The 20,582-nt window shown below is 40.0% G+C and overlaps 1 protein-coding gene across 2 annotated transcripts in view; it reads right to left on the bottom strand.

Moving 5' to 3' along the window:
* Positions 1-20,582, bottom strand: part of CMPK2 (cytidine/uridine monophosphate kinase 2) — a 44,697-nt gene that overhangs the window by 813 nt on the left and 23,302 nt on the right. Inside the window, exon 5 of one of the 2 annotated variants that reach the window (XM_030921506.1) lies at positions 8,540-8,684. The exons of the other annotated variant lie outside the window; for it this stretch is intronic. Coding sequence (XP_030777366.1) covers positions 8,681-8,684 — 4 coding nt within the window. The 3' untranslated portion in view covers positions 8,540-8,680. Of the gene's footprint in view, positions 1-8,539; positions 8,685-20,582 lie in introns of those variants that run through there. 2 annotated transcript variants of the gene reach the window in all.

Raw genomic sequence — 20,582 nt, 5'->3', positions numbered from 1 at the left:
AGACAAGTGAAATCAAATTGCAGTTTGATTTAAGGGATTAGAACAAGACTCTTCTATACTTGCTGAAAACTCACCTCATAAAATTATAGTCATTGGATGTGAGAGCTGAGAGGGAACTTACAAATCTTTTATTGAGAGGCAGTGGAGTGTGGAGTTTAAAAGCGTGGCTTTGAACCCCATCAGCAAGCACTTAACCTCCTGTCTTAGTTTCCTGATCAGTAAGGTGGGGAGAAGAGCATTACCTACCTCGCAGGGTTGTCCTGATGATTAAACAAGCTGCTGTTTGTAATGTGCTTAGAACTATGACTAGCAGAAATTAAGAGCTATAGAAATATTGCTTATATTAACACTCTTTCCACCAGAAAATGGCAGAGGTGTGTGGTAAACTAGTTTCTTCACGTTTATTCAGCGAGCTGATGACCTGCCTGGTCCTGGAACCCTGGGCTCCAGATTCTTCCCCTGTAGGGGAAAACAAGCCCCCATGAAGCACCTGCAGATGCAGCCAGGGACCCCACCCTGTCCCGCCCCCAGCCATCACTGCCTGGCCTCGTGCTAACATCTCTTACTTGAGAAATTCCACCAGACTAAACAGAGGAAGCTGCCCTGTCTCTAAGGCTAGCGTGCTGTGGCCGCTGACAGTACTTGTAGCCCAAATGCATCTCAAACTGGCCCCCACTGCTGGGATTTGGAGATTGTTCTGGCAAAAAGTAAGAAGCCAGAAAGTCAAGTTTTCTCTAACCTCTCCTCCAGAGAGTAGAATATCCCCAATGTAGTCCCCAGTGACTGCATCCTGTTCCACCAAAGCTGGGCATCACAGCTTATTTAACCTTCGCCTATTGTTAAGCAATTTGCTTTATTCAAAGTTTTGCTCTCGTAAGTAGTGCCGGGAGAAACATTTTTGGTTTATTGACTTTTATTGCAGTTCTAATGATGCCTTTGGGGAGTACAATTTTGGTGTCAAAAGGTAAACACATTTTTAAAATTCCTGATGCATTTTCCCAAGTGGCCTTGCATAAGATTTGTATCTTTTTACATTCCCATGGCAGGGGTTGCTGTCTCACAGACTCTTCCCAGCAAGCAAACATTATGTTTTCTATAAATGTTAATTTTGATGATCGGAAAGTATATCCTGTTGTATTTAAGTCACTAGAATTCCAGCAGTTTTCTTCCCATCAAATACCATTTAACTTTCCATTTGGAAAGGAAGGAAGGAAGGAAGGAAGGAAGGAAGGAAGGAAGGAAGGAAGGAAGGAAGGAAGGAAGGAAGGAAGGAAGGAAGGAAGGAAGGAAAAGGAAAGCAAAGGAAAGGAAAGGAAAGAGGTAGAAAAAACAGATAATATATCTCCTGTTCAACTACTTCATGGGCTTGTTGCAACAATAAAATGAGATAATATATTTTAAATGTTAAAGAGTGCTACATAAATGTCAAGCAGGAAAAAAAATGAATTCCACAGTACTGACTTCCAGTGAGCACTTATGAATCCTATTAATTAAAAAGGCTTAGACAACTTCATGACATTTAACTGCACTATAGATAATTCACATATATGGTCCTTGAGAATCTGAGCTGTTCTGGGAAATATGATAAAAATGCGTGATGTCTGCCAGGAAGATTGCAGTCTTTTGAGAGAAACTACTTTAAACCAAAAACATGCTTGGTCTGGGTCCTAGAGAGCAGGCAGAGTGAGATTCGCTTCGCAGAGCCCACACCAGCTCAGCCATTTCCTGATGCTCAGATAAGGGCTTTTCTTCAAGGAATGGGGTTGACGTTCATTATATTTCACTTCCCTGTTCTCAGGAAACACAACTGGATCTGCAGCAGATAGCTCCTCACATTTAGGAAACAGAATCGGCTCTTTAAATGTTTTGTTGACATCGTAAATAATTATGCTGATGTTGCTGCTCTAACCCTGCCAATCCCCTGGCTGGGTTTGTCGCTTCCATCAGGTACCCACCCAGACATCTCCAGCAAAGCAGCTTTCTCCCACTACCCAGTTAAAAACCTCAACCCTGGCCGGGCGCGGTGGCTCAAGCCTGTAATCCCAGCACTTTGGGAGGCCGAGACGGGCGGATCACGAGGTCAGGAGATCGAGACCCTCCTGGCTAACACGGTGAAACCCCGTCTCTACTAAAAATACAAAAAATTAGCTGGGCGAGGTGGCGGGCGCCTGTGGTCCCAGCTACTCCGGAGGCCGAGGCAGGAGAATGGCGTGAACCCAGGAGGCGGAGCTTGCAGTGAGCTGAGATCCGGCCACTGCACTCCAGCCTGGGCGACACAGCGAGACTCCGTCTCAAAAAAAAAAAAAAAAAAAAAACCTCAACCCTGTCCCTCATGTACTCCCACCCCTCACGAAGTTGACTTGTCTTTGGCATTTACACCACCTGATATGTTATGCATTTTTTCTTTCAGCTAATTGCAACTGTATTGATTTTAAAAGCATGTGGATATCTTTGAATTAAACGAAACAAAGCAATTATTACAAATTTGAAATTCTAAGAACATTATGTACATACGCTTTTTTTTTTTTTTTTTTTTTTTTTTTTTTTTTTTTTTTTTTTTTTTGAGAAGGAGTCTCCATTGCCTAGGCTGGAGTGGCGTGATCTCCGCTCACTGCAACCTCTGCCTCCCAGATTCAAGCAATTCTTCTGTCTCAGCCTTCTGAGTAGCTGGGATTACAAGCGCCCACCATCACACCCAGCTAATTTTTGTATTTTTAGTAGAGACGGGTTTCACCTTGTTGGCCAGTCTGGCCTCAAACTCCTGACCTCAAACGATCCACCCGCCTTGGCCTCCGAAAGTGCTGGGATTACAGGCATGAGCCACTATGCCCAGCCTAAGATATGCTTTTATTAGAGCATTACAACTTCTTAGTGTTACAACACCTGTACATTTAAACACATTAAATGAACCATTTATGGGGCCATCAAACATATTTTAAAAAGCTTATCATCACTGGTCATTAGAGAAATGTAAATCAAAACCATAAAGAGATACCACCTCATACCAGTCAGAATGGCAATTATTAAAAAGTCAGGAAACAACAGATGCTGGTGAAGCTGTGGAGAAATAGGAACACTTTTACACTGTTGGGAGTGTAAACTAGTTCAACCATTGTGGAAGACAGTGCAGCGATTCCTCAAGGATCTCGAACCAGAAATACCATTTGGCCCAGCAATCCCATTACTGGGTATATACCCAAAGGATTATAAATTATTCTACTATAAAGACACATTTATTTGGTTATTGCCCGTCTCTGTCCTTCAGAACAAAAGTTGTGCGAGAACAGATACTTTGTCCGCATTAGTTTAGGTTCTGTGTGTTCCCAGCAGCTGCTAGAGTGACCGTCTGTTAGAAAATACTCAGCAAATGCATAAGTAAGACTGTAACTACGGAATGAAAGCTCTAGAAAGTCCGTGAAGAATAGCGGAAAGAGTAAGGGTCTACCATCAGAAGGAGGAATTCCGGTCTCTGCTCCTTATTAACTGGGACCTTCAGTAGAGCCATACAACTTCTGCTTTCTCTGAAAAGTGATATAAAATCTTGTGACTTTATAGTTGGGAAAAACTGAAATGATTTATAAAGGAGCCATTAGTGAACAACAAAGAACTCCACAAATGTAACACTATACACGCTTGGGATTCTGTCTCTCAGTTTTTGGTTTTGTTTTGTTTTGTTTTGTTTTGTTTTGTTTTTTGGTAGAACCATCAGTAGAGACTGGCTCGGCCTCACCTGAGGTATCACAGAGCAGTGGTGGGGACCTTTCCTGGCTCCAGAGTCAGACAGACATGAGATGGATTCCAGGACCCACGGGTAACTAGCCACATGACCTGGAGCTGGTTATGCGACATCAACGTAGCAGCTGATGCTTGGTTTGATGTGAACAATAGGCACAATGATGTGTATGAAACTCGTAGCAGATGCTTAGTGCTCATCTTTTCCTTGACTAGAATGGTTACTATTTCCAAGGGAGATGTATTCTCCATTGGAAAAGTATTTGGTTTTTAACCACGAAAAGAAAGAGGCCTTCTTCAAAGTTTTAATTCATAAGATAGTGTCACTTATGTCAGGTGATGGGGAAAATGTGTAAGGTGATGCTCTCTAGTGGCAAAAATACAGTCCTTAAGTGTCCATTTTCGTCTACTAATAAAATTAAATAATAAACCACTGTTGCTCTTGACTTTGGGGAGAACATTTACCGTCAGCATGCTTAAAGTCAAGTAAATCTGCTCTGCATTGGCACAGTCCCTCCTGTGGAAAGCCATGCTTATGCTTATCTAATGTCATCTCCTGCAGCTGAGAAGTCTTGGTTTTCCAACTTTCAAAATAACCAGCAGTGAATATTAAGAGGTGTGCTTCTCTTTGAAGCCAGAAAACGCATAAAAATCTGGATATTCTCAACAAGACAGCAGGAAGGAGAAGGAGATTGACCTCAACTTGGAGTTTTTCCTGGCCAGGGCTGAGATGGCTTTTTTTCATTATAATATCTAATTTTATCCTCACAAAAATACCTTTGAGAAAAATGTTGACATTTCTGATTTAAAATGAGAAAATGAAGTCTCGTGGAAATTAAATAACTTATCCACAATCACACAGCTAAAAGAGCCCCAATCTGAATCCCAGTCAAGTCTGACTGACACTGTGGAGCACTTGTACCTTCATTTGAGAAATACTTATTGAGCTCCTTTGCAAAAGTCATTGTGGCGGTTTTGCCATTAAAAGTAATGGCTAAACACCACAATGACTTTTGCACCAACCTGGTATGTACCAGGGATTGTTCCAAACACTGAGATGACAGTAATGAGCAAAACAAAGTCCTTGCCTTCATGGAGTGCAGACTCCAGTTCAGGGGTAGAAATCAACACGTGCATATTACAGATAAAGATACGGTTATTGATATGCACGTGGGTACAGGCAGAGCTATGCATATAGAGAGAGGTACAGGTGTAATCAGAGACAGAGATGCAGTTATGATGATGGATGTGGTACAGACATAGTCATGGCCATGGACATAGACAGAGACGGAGGTAGGTATTAATAGTAAGGAGGTAGAGCCAAGGGGAGGAGAATGATGCAAAGCACTATTTGAGACTGAGTAGTGGAGAAGGACCCCTGTAAGAGCAATGCTGAACAGAGACCTGAACCAAGGCCTGAGTGAAGCCCTAAGCATGATGAACAGATGAGTGAGTTGATTTTTAAGTTTAGTAGGGATGGTATTGGGTGCTGCTCAAAGAATAGACTGTAGGGGGCGGTAGAGCATTGTGTCAGCAGGAAGATCAAGGCGGCAATTACCGCAGTTCATTCTCACGGGAAATGAAGGGAGCTGGACTGAGGGAGTGATAGAAATGGTCACTCCTTAGTCATCATAGAAGTCACTTCGATTTCCCTGGGGAACGTAAAGTGAAGTCTTTTTACAAAAGACTGATTTACTGGAAGGTTTTGTGGAAACCAATGCATCATGGAACACATTATATACCCAATACCATGCTTTCCCAAGTTATTAGAATAGTAACAGAATGGCATAAAACAGCATATCTTGTGTTATGATCCTGTTAAAAATTATAAGGCATTTAAGACTATAAGTGACTTCCACTTCTTATGCAGTTAAAGTCATGGCCCACTAGAAAGGGGCTCTTGGTCCTCCTCATGTCTGACCTTATTTTGCAAATAAAAAACTAAAGTCCAGAGATGAATAACTTGTCAGAGGTCACAAACTCAGCTGGAAGTGGTACCTACATCTGCTTGCAGCCAGAAGTTCCTTCACTCATTACTTTGCACGTATGCACATAAAAGAGGAAGAATGAATAATTTTAAAAATTAATAAAATGACCACAGTTCTGCCCAAAGTTCACCTTATAAATGTATCTCCAAATTCCCTAACTCTAACCCTAATTTTTAATGCAAGCTCTCTTCAGGTAGAAATAGTCTAGAGATACTAGTGAGGATATTTGGAGGCATGAGGAAAACTCTTCAATCGTTAGTTATTACAACAGGACATATTGGAAAAAAATTTATGGCTTAAAATAATTACACATTTATTGATGGATATTTTCTTAATTACAGCTTCAGAATGGAGAAATTGAGTGTTTGGATTTTTTTTTAATTCAATTGAAACACAGAAAATAATGTTTTCAATCTCAAAGATGAGCATAAATGCATTAGGTTCGGAAAAGCTTACAGACCAGGTTCAGCCAAAAGTGAAATTTGATAGCTCCCTTGAATGCCTTCTTATTTGAGAGAAATGGGACACACCCTCAATTATGGCAAAATAAGCACAACCATTAATGTCGTGCATGTTAATAAAAATTTTGGAGACTCCACAGAAAAGTTTATGATGTGTTTTCTAAACCACAGTATTTTGGCGATTGCTCAATAATTACAAGAGCCTGGGCCTTGCAGGACCCATTAGCTGCATCCAACATAAGCAGTGCATCCAGAGTTCTACAATGACGAGGGGTAGGGAGGTTTTAAGAGCAAATAAACAAGGACGCATAAAATCCCCAGTATGTCTCTTAAAGCCAAATTTCAAATCATTACCTCACATGGAAGAAAATATATGCATCCATACATATGTACCTAAAAAAAAATGTGTGTGTATATACATATCATTTGCTGCATCAGATATGCTGAAATCATACTGCATTATAAAAGCACTAGAAAAGGAACTGCAGAACTTCTATTCTTGCATGCATCTGCTACTAAGAAATTATATGACCCTAGGCAGGGCAGGCCTCTCTACGGGCCTCATTTTTCACAACTAGTAAAGAAAGAGATTGCGTTCCATGATCACTAAGGTTTTCCTTTGAATATTTTTCTGACCCTGGGGCTGTATTTAGAATTCTTGAAGCAAGAAATTAGCCACTTTTAAAGATTTGCTACTTTGACCTAGAAATGTTCCCTGTTTTGTCCTTTGTTTTCCCATTAGAGCAGACATTTAAATAAAAATGAAAGAAACTACTGTTGTTTTTCCAGGCACAGTTTGTGTGTAATGAGGGAAGTGATTATCTCTGCAAAAGCACAGCTCCCTCATAAAGGTTCAAAATTAGCACTTTTCCTCCCTCTAGTGGAAATGTAATGTATTTGCTCTAAATTGAATTGGTTTAAGTATTTATCAAATTAAAAAAAAAGAGAGAGAGAGAAAAGAAGAGTTGGCATATCTAAAACACAATCAGGAATTGAAATAAATGCAATTTGTTACAGGTTTTCCACACAAATGTCTTAAATATTTTACTTGTTTAAAGAATTTCAAAATTAACAATGAAAAACTGCAAAGTAAATTTAGATCAATTGAAGGTCTCCAAATGAAATAGACAAGTCCGGGCCAGGCGCAGTAACTCACGACTGTAATCCCAGCACTTTGGGAGGCCGAGGAGGGAGGATCACGAAGTCAAGAGTTCCACACCATCCTGGCCAACATGGTGAAATCCCGTCTCTACTAAAAATACAAAAATTAGCCTGGCATGGTACCGCATGCCTGTAGTCCCAGCTACTCAAAAGGCTGAGGCAGGAGAATCTCTTGAATTCAGGAGGCGGAGCTTGCAGCAAGATTCAGTCTTAAAAAAAAAGAAATACACAAGTCCACATTAGATGCTTAGTATTTAATTTATGCCCACATGCATCTGAAAATCAGTCCACGTATAGAAATTACTAGGCCAAAGCATGCCACTGAACAGGGCAAGAAACACAGTACTAACAACATTAATAAGAAAGAAATGTGCACTCCATTGTAATTCGGTCTAACATGTATTGTATCCGTTTTACGTCAGAGTTTTCTGATTCCCTCTCTCTGAAACCTTTGTTGACTCCCTCAGGCTAAGTAAATCAGAATCAGACTCTGTTTGTCTGACCCACCTGTGCCAGGGTGGGCGGGACCACAGTGATGATCACCAGGTGTGTGTGTCTGCCTCTCTGTTGAGGGAGGCTCTTATTCTTATTTTTCTCTCCTTACAGTTGTAGAGCAACAGAGGGATACGGAGAATTGGAGAAATTGTGACTCCAAAGGTATTCACATTCCATTGTCTACTAATCTGAACAGTTGTTTGTTGTAAGTAAAATCAGACAGCACCATGCTGGCTGAATTCAGTCTGTGAGCCACACCAAGGACAGCCTTGCTTAGCCCTGAAAGAGAGAGATTTTCCATGGAAGAGCTGTAACAAGATGTGTGCTTTAAGGGATGAAAAGAGTGAAAAAGCAAAACCACACCTAAAAGATTCTTACAAATATCAAACATTTGGCTCACGCCTGTAATCCCAGCACTTTGGGAGGCCGAGGCAGATGGATCACAAGGTCGGGAGTTTGAGACCAGCCTGACCAACATGGTAACACCCCCATCTCTACTAAAAATACACAAAAAATTAGCCGGGCATGGTGGTGCATGCCTGTAATCCCAGCTACTCAGGAGGCCGAGAAGGGGAGTCGTTTGAACCTGGGAGGCAGAGGTTGCAGTGAGCCGAGATCATGCTACTGCACTCCAGCCTGGGTGACAGAGTGAGACTCTGTCTCAAAAAAAAAAAAAAAAAAAGAGAGAGAGAGTGAATAGGTTACATGCACAGATCAAGAGGTTGGAGGTGTCTGCTGCAATAATCCAGAAGAAGGCGTCACTGGATGAGACAGAATGCTGTACACGAAGTGTTTAGTCTTCCCATGCATCGTGAGCAGCTGCCAAGGCACCAGAAAACCATGTCACCTGGAAGATGCAAATAAAATAAATAAACAAAACCCCACCTTAGAGAAGATTGAAACTTTGCAGGAATCACTGTAAATGAAGCGATAATTAATAGTGGCAGAAAAATAAGTACAGATATTGCATCCAAGAAAAATATATTTTAAAAGAAACTTAAATAATGAGAAAAGAAAGAAGAAAAAAGGAAGGAGGAAAAGAAGAAAGGCAGGGAGAGAATGCAGAGGAGGATTAAATGGAGAAGGGAAGAAAAGAAAAGAAAAGGAAGGGAGAGAGGAAGAAAGAAAAGGAAGATAGAAAGCAAAGAAGAAAAGCAGGGAAAAGGAGGGGCTTTAGAATTTAGAAACTTTACAGCAGAAATGAAAATCTTAGTAGAAGATTTAAACACAAAGTTAAAGAAATCTTACAAAATAAAGATATAAAAAGTGACATATGAGTGAAAGATAGGGTGGTTTTGATTGTTTAAAATACCACACTAGGGACTTCTGCATCTTGCCAAGATGGAGTAGTAAGAGCAAGCTTTATCCCCCCACATGAAGAAACCAAATAATCAGACAAGATTATGAAACAACAGTAACGACTGAAAATGTCCCTGTGACCAGACAGAAATGAGGTAAGCCCTACAAGTGCCTGAGCACACTGACTTCTGGGAGTTTGAAGACTGAAAGAAAAAAACAGAAAGAATCCAACAGACTCCCCGAGTTGAGGGACAGAGCTAGAAGTCCCAGGAGACCAAGGCAGTTGGAGCTAGAGATGCACAGAGAGAATGTTTGAGTTCTATAGAGAGTCTTCCTTAAGCACTGAACCGTGAGAGTGAGAAATGCTACCCAAGGCCAGGTGAAGAAACATCCAAAAAGGTTAGAGGAAGTAGAACCGAGGGTCAGGGTCAGACACAGCCTAGTGTCTGTTCTTACTAGCCAGACTATACAACTTTATAGTCCATTAGGTTGATCTGTTGCAACTGAGCACTACAAAGTTTAGTGAACTTGAACACACAGCAAGAGAAACTACCCAGAAAGAAACACAGGGCAAGAAAGAATGTAAAAATAAAATAAGTAAAAGACCATCGGTGAGTTGTGGGGCAGCTTCAGTCAATCTAATACATATGTAATTAGAATCCCCAAGGAGAAAAGAGAGAAATGACAGAAAAACTATTTGAGCTTTTTTTTCCCAAAATTTAATGTAAACTATAAATCCACAGAGCAAACACAACAAACTTCAGGCCCATGAATAACTGTACACCAAAGCACATCATAATCAAATGATTCAAACCAGAGGTAAAGAAAAAAAGCAGCCCAGAAATGATGCAGGTTACATACAGAGGAACAACCAGAAGGGGACAGCAGATTTCCCATCAGAGATAATGCAAGTGGGAAGACATTGGAGCAACATTGTTACAGTACTAAGAGAAAGAAATAAACAAATCCTGCAACCTAGAATGCTACACGAAGGGAAAATCTCTCTCAAAAACTAAGGTAAAATATAGACTTTTTTACATATACAAGAGCTGAAAGAATTCATCACCCACCAACAGACTCACCATAAGAAACGTTAAAGAGAGTCATTCAGAAGAAGAAAAAATATTAGATGGAAATAGAGACTTACACAAAGACATGAAAAACAACAGAAAGTGTTGCACACAGTGCCCAAAGCAGCTTTATTTGCAACAGTTAAAATCTGGGACCAATCCAGGTTAACCATAACATGTCCAGAAGATGAAATACTACTCAACAAAATTAAAAAAGAAATAGAGAGGATGGAATAAATTATTGATCCACAAACCAACAGGAATGAATCTCAAAATAATTATGCTGCTAATTGAAGAAAGTCTATAAAAAGGGCACAAACTGTATGATTCCATGTATCTAAAATCCTAGAAAATAAAAACTAATTCTCTATATAGTCAGACCTGTGTTTGCCTGAGAATAAAAAGGTCAGAGAGGGCAGAAGGGTGGGATTGCGAAAAGACCCAAGGGCATTTCTAGAGGTGATATTACAGTTTACTATCTTTACTGTGGTGATGGTTTCATGAGTTTATACATATGTCAAAATTAATTAACTTGTACATTTTAAATGTGTGTACTTTTCTGCAAGCCATTTATACCTCAGTAAAGCTGCTGAAGATGGCATTTCTAATTTTCCATGCTGTTGTAGAAAATAGGGAAAATTTTTAAGATGTTAAAAAAAATCAGATTATCACTGAGAAAAAGTGTATTTTTGATAATTTACATCTTCTTAGGTGCTCAGCATTCTGCTTAGCATTATATTAAAAGGATTTATCTCAATGTACTTAATCAGTGCATATAATACATAAATACATTACACACATACATAAATATATTCTGATTTAAAGATATTAGTTATAATAAAACCTTTTTATGTGTACCACTCATTATTTTCTTGGTGTACATTCCAAAATGATCCAAGCAACCAAAAGCTTTTAAGACACTATATAATTGCTCCTAGAAAAGAGATTTTACAGAGAGTAGGATCAGCACAAAAGGAGATTAGTCTAGTCTAAGAAAAAATAAACAAAACCAAGCATGTACCACTGAGGAAGGAAGACAATGGAGAAGTGCTGCGTCTGATTCACAGCTGTTACCTGAGTGGGTAGACCGTTTGAGATAGAACACCAGGCACTTTCATTCCCAGGCCTATTCTATTAATACTTTTGCATGCATGAAGCCTCCCACTTACTAATAGAAATGCTTGCTGTGCTTAGGGAAAATTTATTTTAACTTAAAGAACACTGCAGTAATCTGCTCAGGCTGCCATAAGAAAATACCACAGGCTAGTGGCTTACACAGAAATTTCTCACAAGCTGGGCATGGTGGCTCGTAACTGTAGTCCCAGCAACTCAGGATCCTGAGGCAGGAGGATTGCTTAAACCCGGGAGTTTGAGGCTGCAGTGAGCTATTCCAGCCTGGGAAATAGAGAACCATCCCAATAAGAAGAAAGGAAAGAAAAAGAGATAGAGAAAAAGAAAAAGAGAGAGGGAGGGAGAAAGAAACAGAAAGAAAGAAAGTGAAAGGAAGAAAGAGAAAAGAAGGAAAGGAAAGGGGAAAGGAAAACAGAAAGGGAAGGGAAAGGGAAAGAGAAAGAGAAAGGGAAACAGAAAGAGAAAGGGAAGGAATTTATTTCTCACAGTTCTGGATGCTGGGAAGTCCAAGATCAAGGTGCCAGCCAGGTAGGATTCATTTTACGCCCTCTTTTCTTGGCTCATAGGAGGTCACCATCTCACTATGTGCCCATATAACCTCTTCTTTATGCAGGTGCAAGGAGGCAAGGGCAGGGAGGGGAAGAGAGAGAGTGCATGTGTGCAAGGGAGAAAACACTCTGTTCTTATAAAGACACAAATCCTATTGGATCAGGACCCAACTCTTGTGACCTCACTAACCTTAATTACTTCCTTAGAAGTCCATCTCCAAATGCAGCCACCCTGGAGGCTAGGGATTCAACATAAGAATTTGGGGGGAGTAGGGGACACAAACATTCAGTCCATAACAAGCATTCAACTGTTTAAGTAATTCAGAGTGGGGCTCAAAATCTAACATATTTTGATGGATCACATTAATTGTCGTATTGATAATGTGCCACATCATACATTTTAATGTAGCATTATTTGTGATTAATTCTCTTAGCTTTGTTTCTTTTCTAAAAATATCATTACTTCACCTTATTTTTGCACAATATTTTTACTGTACATAGAATTCTATGTTGGCATATTTTTCTTTCAGTACTTTAAAGATATTGTTGCACTCTCTTGCCCATAGTTTCTAATATAAAGTCAGCAATACCTTACATCTTTGTTTTCATATAAATATTTATAATGTATTTTTTCTTCAGCTGCTTTCAAGATTTTATCTTTGGTTTAAGTGTTTAGGTGAGTGCATTAATTTTCTACTTATGCTGTGACAGAATACTCAAAACTGGGCTGCTTTAAACAACAGAGATTTATTTTTTCACAGTTCTGAAAACTAGAAGTCCAAAATCAAGGTGTCCTCCCTCTGAGACTCTGAATAGAATCCTTCCTTGCCTCTTCCATCTTCTGGTAGTGATGATCATTGTTTGGTGTTCTTGGCTTTCAGCTGCATCAGTCCAATCTCTACCTCTATCATCACATGACATTATTTCTCCTGTCTCTGTCTCATCTTCTCTTCTTATTATGAAGACACTAGCATATTGGATTAAGGTTCACTCTAATCCAATATGATGTCATCTTAACTTGGTAACATCTTCAACAACCATATTTCCTAATAACGTCACATTCTGAGGTTCCAGAAAGGACATCAGTTTTAGAAGGGCACTGTCCAATACAACTATGATATGCCTAGGCATGCTTTTCTTTGGATTTACAATGGTAGGGGTTCACTGAGAGGTTCTGAATCTGTAAATTTATGTTTCACTATATTGGAAAAACATTTTGTGAAAACATTTACCCATAAAAGGGGAAATATTGTTCCTTCACATTTAAAAAAACATTTCATTCTCATTCTCTTTTCATTCTAGATTTACAAATACATGTATGTTAGATGTTTCATATTGTATCACAAATCTCTGATGCTTTGTTCATATTTTGGAGTGGATGATTTCCATTAATCTATCCTCAGGTATATGGACTCTTCCCTTTGTCAATTTGATTCCACCACTAAAGCAGTCCAGTGATGGCTTTTAAATTTCAGATGCTGTAAATTTTCAGTTCTGTAATTTCCACTTGATACTTTTTAAAGTTTCTACTTCTCTGCAAGCTTCCTTATCTTTTCATTTATGACACACATATCCTTTACATCCTTGAGCATAATGATAATAGCTGCTTTAAATTTCTTGTCTACTAACTCCAACAACAGGGTCACCTTGGGGTTATTCTCAATTGATCGATCTCTTTCTCTTGATAATGTTTTACATTTTCTTGGTTCCTTGTATGTTGCATAATATTGGATTGTATCTCAGATATTGTGTATATCACATTATGGAGACTCTGGATTCTGTTATAGTCCTCTAAAAAGAATTGAGTTCTAGAGGGCAATTAGCTTCCTTTGACAAGAACTGCACACCTTCTTTTGGATGTCAGCTCAAATCTTATACAAATATTTTAACTTTTGCTGAAGTCTATCTTGAACATCTATGATTTGTGAATTAGCCAGATATTTGGGCAGAGTACATACACAAAATTTAGGGCTTCCCCCTTTTGGCTATCTTTTTTGCAAGACTGTCCTTCATTTCCCAGTGGTCTCATTTCATAACAGAAAGACACTTATGTCTTTTCTATCAGGGTTTAGTCACCAAGGTGGAGCTGACATAGGCCTATCATTAGGCTGAAAATCTAAGACATTCCTTTCTTCCAAGCTTCAAGTCCACTCTAAAATCTTCCTCTTTTCTTTACATTGCCTGCAGCACATTTTTTTTCCTCCAGAGTTGACAGTTGTTTTCCATAGGAAGTACAGCTATGATAAGAGCTTACTTAGTCATACCAGGTGCAGAAACTACATGGCATTGAGCAGAAGACACTTTAGCTGAGGAATTACATCTGCTTCTAAATTATATAATGACATATTTGAACCCAGATAGAAGAAGGGAAAAATATGACTCAGAGAACAAATTGCCATGAAGTCAACTTTTCGATCTGAGTTTGTTCATATCTTTTCTGCTTCTGTACAAGTGATTAATGCATTCTATGTTTCAAAATTTGGTGAAACGAATGAATTTCTGAAATTGAAATGAATGAATGAATACTGACTTAGCATTGGCAAGAATTGAGAAACTCCATTTGGGATCCCATCAGAAAAAGAAAGATGTATATTTCAGAGCCTTCTGAAGACCAGGTCTGTTTTCTAAGATAATTTAAACTGTCACTTACAAAGTTGTGTATAACAAAATTAATTTGAAGGATGTCTGCCCATTTCTCAAAGTCAAGCTCCATTCCATTCCCTATAAATTTTGTTTTCTAATGTGTGCTTATATCAATATTAACTCATTTCACAACTGCCTATGCCATACCCAATAGTCCTTTGTTATATATATATATTTACTTTTATATTTGAGAATAATAAAGTTAGAAAGAGATCAGTCATATAAACTCACTATAAATGAGCATATTACGTATATGTTAAGATATAACATTATTTTCTCTGAGAGAGAGAGAGAGAGAGACTCCCAAATCACAATGCCTTGAACAAGATAGAGATGAATGTTCCTTTCCCATAACAGTTCAAGGTAAGCAGCAAGAGCAGGTAAGCTGACTCTACCATCTCAACCTATAACTTCCCTCTCAGAGCCAAAGTGACTTCTTCAATTCTTGTTATTATCTTCCAATAAGCAGAAAGGCAGAAAAGGACTATGGGATCTGAGCACAACCCTCTGTAAGAGCAAAAACAGTCCTGAAGAGGTACATATTTATCTGCTCACACCCCATTGGCCAGACCATACTTCAGTGGCACATTTTCTGCAAGACAGTCCAAGAAATGCAGTCATAATGTAGAAAGTCATGCATCCAGCTAAAATTCTGTCACCAAGAGCAAGTGGTAAGTATACACTGGGGGACAAACAGCATTATGTCACTCTCTAAATATATGAAATTTATGAGGACTAAATCTTGACTCCTTAAATTTGCAAATACCTCTCTCCCATATAACATATACCTTAAAATGCACATTGAACAACAGATAATCACAGAGCTGCACTGGGCTGAGCTGGCCCAGCCCTCTCCAGAAAGGAGTGGTTGGCTATTTTCCAAGTCTGCCTCACAGACCGTGATTTAACTTCATGCTTTGGAAAATGGTGAGTTAGTAGCTGGCCATGTGACTTCAACTTGCTCAAGAATATTTGAAACTATGTAAGTGGATCAGTGCCTGATCCCGACTGCTCATCAGATCAAATGGAAAACACACACACACACACACACACACACACACACACCATTCCTGAACAGTCTAACTTAATAGATCTGTAGCAGGGGTCATGGCATCAATTTTTGTAAACCTTGCACAGGTGATTCTAATGTATAACCAGAGTTGGGAACCACTGAGCTAAGACACTCAAACTCCATGTTAGCTGTGGGAGACATCAAAAAGCACTGGGCATGTCTCCTGGCCTCAAAAATATTTTAAACTGATTCATTGTTCATATCACATAATTTGTACTTTATTATATATTCTAATCCTCTAGTGTAACTTCTGTCTAGACTGTAACTTTGAGAATTAAACAAGAAACATGAATTGCCTGTCATCTTTGTACCTGGCACTTTCGGGGTATGATGACTTTTACATAGGAAAGTGTCATGGTTCCTTCTCTCAAGGCACCCCAGTCTAGCAGACAGAAAGAAAAGTCCAAAGGATCTAGTCTGTTAAGCTCTAAGCAATCAATCAATAATTGCATATAATTGATTTCAGTATTTTTCTCCAATATACATTAGTATTTGATATCTCATGGGTTCTTTTTATTTATTTTATTTTATTTGAGATGGAGCCTTGCTCTGTTGCTCAGGCTGGAGTGCAGTGGCACCATCTCGGCTCACTGCAACCTCCACCTCCTGGGTTCAAGTGATTCTCCTGCCTCAGCCTCCCGAGTAGTTGGGACTACAGGTTGAACTCCTGACCTCAAGTGATCCACCTACCTTGGCCCCCCAAAGTACTGGGATTATAGACGTGAGCCACCACACCTGGCCTCATGGGTTCTTTTTAAATAGTTTTAGTCCTGGCTGGGCACAATGGCTCACACCTGCAATTCCAGCACTTTGGGCGGCTGAGGTGGAAGGACAGTTTGAGCCAAGGAGTTCAAGACTAGCCTGGGCAATATGACGAAACTCCATCTCTACAGAAAATATAAAAATTAGCTGGGCATGGTGTCATGTGCCTGTAATCCCAGCTAATTGGGAGGCTGAGGCACAAGAATTGCTTGAGCCTGGGAGGTGGATGTTATAGTGAGCCGAGATCAGGCTGTTGCACTCCAGCCTGGGTGACAGAATGAGACTCTGTCTCAAACAACAACAACAACATTTTAGTCCTATATGTTAGTGAAGGTGTCCTAGGTTCTTGGTGCAAAAAGTAAAAGAATATACGTTCACCTCTGTGTGGATCAGAAACCCAAATCAAGAATGGCTTAAACCAGGTAGAAATGTGCTCATCACATGTACAAGGAGGCAGGGCCCAGGGCTGTGGTGGCACTCCACATGGGAGTACCAGTCTCCATTCATCTTTTCCTCCATCTCTCTGGTTATAGCATTGAGTATGCAAGGTCCAAACATTATCACAAGACATACAGGAAAAAGAGGTCCTAGCAGAGGAGCTAACCAGGTCCAAAACAAAGACTGGAATCCATGAAAAAGGGATTGTAGCCAACAGAGTTTGCATTTTCCCCTAATTTGTTAATGATTCTAATTGAGTCTTTAAGCACTTGTCAATTCTCCTCTACCTGACTGGAAGTGTTGGTCCAGAAACAGCATGTTTCACTTACAAATGCACACGTGCCCCTTACTTCGGCCATAAGGACATCAAGAATTTGTCTACTTTTCATGACCACTGAGGCCAGAGAATTTATGGACTGCTGTTGGGCTTTTTGGCTCCGACAGTTACCTTTCACCCTTGTTACATCGTGACAGAAATATTAAGCACTGATCTTTCAAGAAGGAGAATATCACCAAGCCAAAATAGGCCTCTGGCTATTGCATATTTTATTCCTGGTTTTTCTAATATAGGATTGCCATGTGCATATCCTTGCCAGTTCTCTCTCTCTCTGTTTAATCTCCGTATGATGTCATAGAGATAAATGATCTCCTGTTTTGGTACGTGTGAGGGAATGCACTTTCCGTAAAAGAGACCAAATTGCGGATGTCACCCAACGATGCTACCCCTGTCAGTGGGCTTTAAAAATAACAAATTGGAGACCATTGCCCCTATAGTAAGTGCTCCTCTCCAGTGCCTGGAGAGGGTTAAGTGTAGCCTGGAGCCACAGAGAAAGTAAAGCCCTGTTCCCTGAAGGGATGGCACTATGCTGTGATTCATGAGGGTTCCAGCTAAGTTTAGTCCAGGTCTTATACGGTTACCTTCCCTACATCTAATTAGAGCATCTTTAGAATAAGGATATCCATACTTAATATAGTCATCCACAGTACCGTTTGGAGCTTTACATGCCGGGAGGGAAGAATCTTTTTGGTAAATACAGTTTCAAAAGATCAGAGACAAAATATGTTCCAGCCATATTAGACAGCCCTCCTTACAGGGGCTGTTGGTCCAGACATCCCCTGTTCATCCACAAATTTGCAGATCACTGTCGTTATCAAATGTCATACAAGAGTCCAGGATTCCATGTGTGGGCATGTTTGGGGAGGATCATGTGTTATTTATTACTTGATAATAAGGTTGGTAAGGGGTGGCATTTCTGCCCAAGTAGACATTCCCATTGGGAACTCCACCTGGGAGGTCTGGCTAGATTGTTAAAATTTTTCCATAGTCTCTCCCAATGTTTGTGTCACCCTTGTTCCTTCTTAGTCTCCAGATCTCTGTGCTCTCAGCAGTTACAAGCATAGTGTTGCAATATTTAAGGTTTCCCAAGTATGGTCCTTTTCCTTTGCTCTTACAGCAGAGACAGGCATTTGTTATCATTCTATCAACTTCACCTAGTCTAAGGGTGAGAGTTTTACCCTCGGGGGTGTGTCTTTCTGGGTGGGGTTACAAATGCTCCCATACTATGTTCCCTTTATACCTATTAAGTCCTTAATGGTTTAAGGTAAAGTCATCAGAGAGAACCTTAAGATGGTGAGTTCTGAATAATCAAAGAGTCCATTGGTGTTATTAAACTGAGTAAATTGTTCAGGGCAAACACAGTAATCAGTCTTGTTGTACGGATTGGTAATATCTGATATTGTAGGGGCCAAAGAATGTGAGGCATTGCTACATTTAACAGTGAATGCTAGTAAATTTGATAGTAACAAAATCTTCATGTTTATCTCTTATCTGTGACTACTATCCCTGCTATATGAATAATAACTAAGCAAAATATTATGGCAATTGAGACTCTTTTCCCAATATTCCACTTAGAAGGTGCCACAGTATATGTCCTACTGCAAAGAGCAAGGTGAGTACAATTCCCATATGTGTGAGGTAATAAAATTCCATTTTAAATCTTTCTCACCAAGATATATAATTTTTTGTGGGGGTGGTTTATGAGGTTATGAATATAATCCCATGGGTAATCAAAATCTGCCTGTAAGTATATGACAAAGTTCTAATATCTAACAGCAAATCTCAAGAAGAAAGGTAGAAATGACTTTGGTATCTGGTAAGGTAAGGGTGGGATTGAACTGAACAGAGAGTTCTCACTCATTTTCTTATCTTCTGTATTTTCAGTTTGAAATCCCCGAATGCTTCATACTGATATCTGGGATGTTCTTCTGGGATTTCAGGGGTCATTCTAGGCCTTGACTTGAGTGTGATGAATCCAAGAGCCCAGTCCCACAAACTTCACTGCCAAGTGGGTGGAGAGGACGGTATAAAGTCCCTCCCAGCTGGGACATAGAGAGGGGAAAAGAGAGGAAAAAGCCTTCACCAGTGCCAAGTCTCCTTGGTCGAAAAGAGGTGGCCCTAGTACTTGGGGTTGGAATTCTGATAGCTGTTTTAATTCCTGCTGGAAATGGGCCAGGGAGGTTACATGTTTAACCAATTCAGTTCTCTGATCTAATATAAAATCATTGGTAAGGAAAGGCCATCCATACACCATTTCAAAATGGTGAAGGAACACCCCTTCGACCCTAAATTTGAAGGGGTGTTCCTCACCTGCACTAAGGCTATAGGAAGATAAGCAGTTTAGAGGAGGTGAGTTTCTTGAGGTGTCTCTTAATGATATTATTTGTTTTTTCCACCTTCCCTGAAGACTGTGGTCTCCAAGCACAATGAAGATGGTATTGTATGCTCAGTGCTTTTGAGACCCCCTGGGTAACAGCCACCTTAAATGAGGGGCCATTGTCACTTTGGAGGTATTTAGGGAGTCCAAAGCGAGGAATTATTTCATTGACTACTGCTTTTATCAGCTTAGAGGCCTTTCTGTTTGACATAGAAATGTCTCTACCCAGTTAGTGAAGGTATCCACCCATATCCACCCATACCAGAAGTTGTTGAATTCCCCTTATCTTTGGAAAATGGGTAAAATCCATTTGCCAGTCCTCCCCTGGGCAATTTCCCATTCTTTGAGTTGCTGGGGATGGGGAGATGCCATTTGTTGAGGGGATTGTTTTTGAGGCAGATCTTACAAGCATTAACAACTTGTTTGACTGTTTTTGGTAGATATTTACCTGAGAAGAACCTCTGGGCTCGTTGATGAGTTTTGTTCTTTCCCAAGTGAAAAGTTTGGTGAAGGATCTTAAGAATTTTCCACCGACTGGAGACTGACAAATAACATTTGCCATCCTCTGATTGTAAACATCCTGAGGGCTGAAAAGTGCATCCTCAAGAGGTGGCCCATTCTATCTCTGCAGGTGAATACCGAGGCTTTATTTCCCTTATGGAGCCCTCCCAAATTACAGAGGCTTCAAGTGTGCTGGGACCTTGGGGGGGGGGGGGGGGCGGGGGTCTTCTTACTGCTGACTCATTCAAGTGTGCTGCTGACTCAGCTGTTTGGTCTGCTAGCCTATTTCCTTCAGCTATTTCATCCATCCCCTTCCGGTGTCCTTTGCAATGTCGACTTGCCACTTCCTGCAGAAGGAAAACTGAGGACAACTATCTATTTCCTAATGGTATTTAACGAAAGACCCATGAGCATTCAGGAAGTGTCTTTCTTTCCAAATAGCAGCATGAGCATGAAGAACCAGGAAAGCACACTTAGAATCCATATATATGTTAACTGCCTTAGCTTTGCTTAGTTCAAGCACCCTCATGACAGCAATTCAACTAATTGAGCACTTGTACTTGGTGA

The sequence above is a fragment of the Rhinopithecus roxellana genome, chromosome 17, assembly GCF_007565055.1.
Source record: "Rhinopithecus roxellana isolate Shanxi Qingling chromosome 17, ASM756505v1, whole genome shotgun sequence".
NCBI classification, from domain to species: Eukaryota; Metazoa; Chordata; class Mammalia; order Primates; family Cercopithecidae; genus Rhinopithecus; species Rhinopithecus roxellana.
This window is presented reverse-complemented; position numbering and strand designations above follow the sequence as displayed.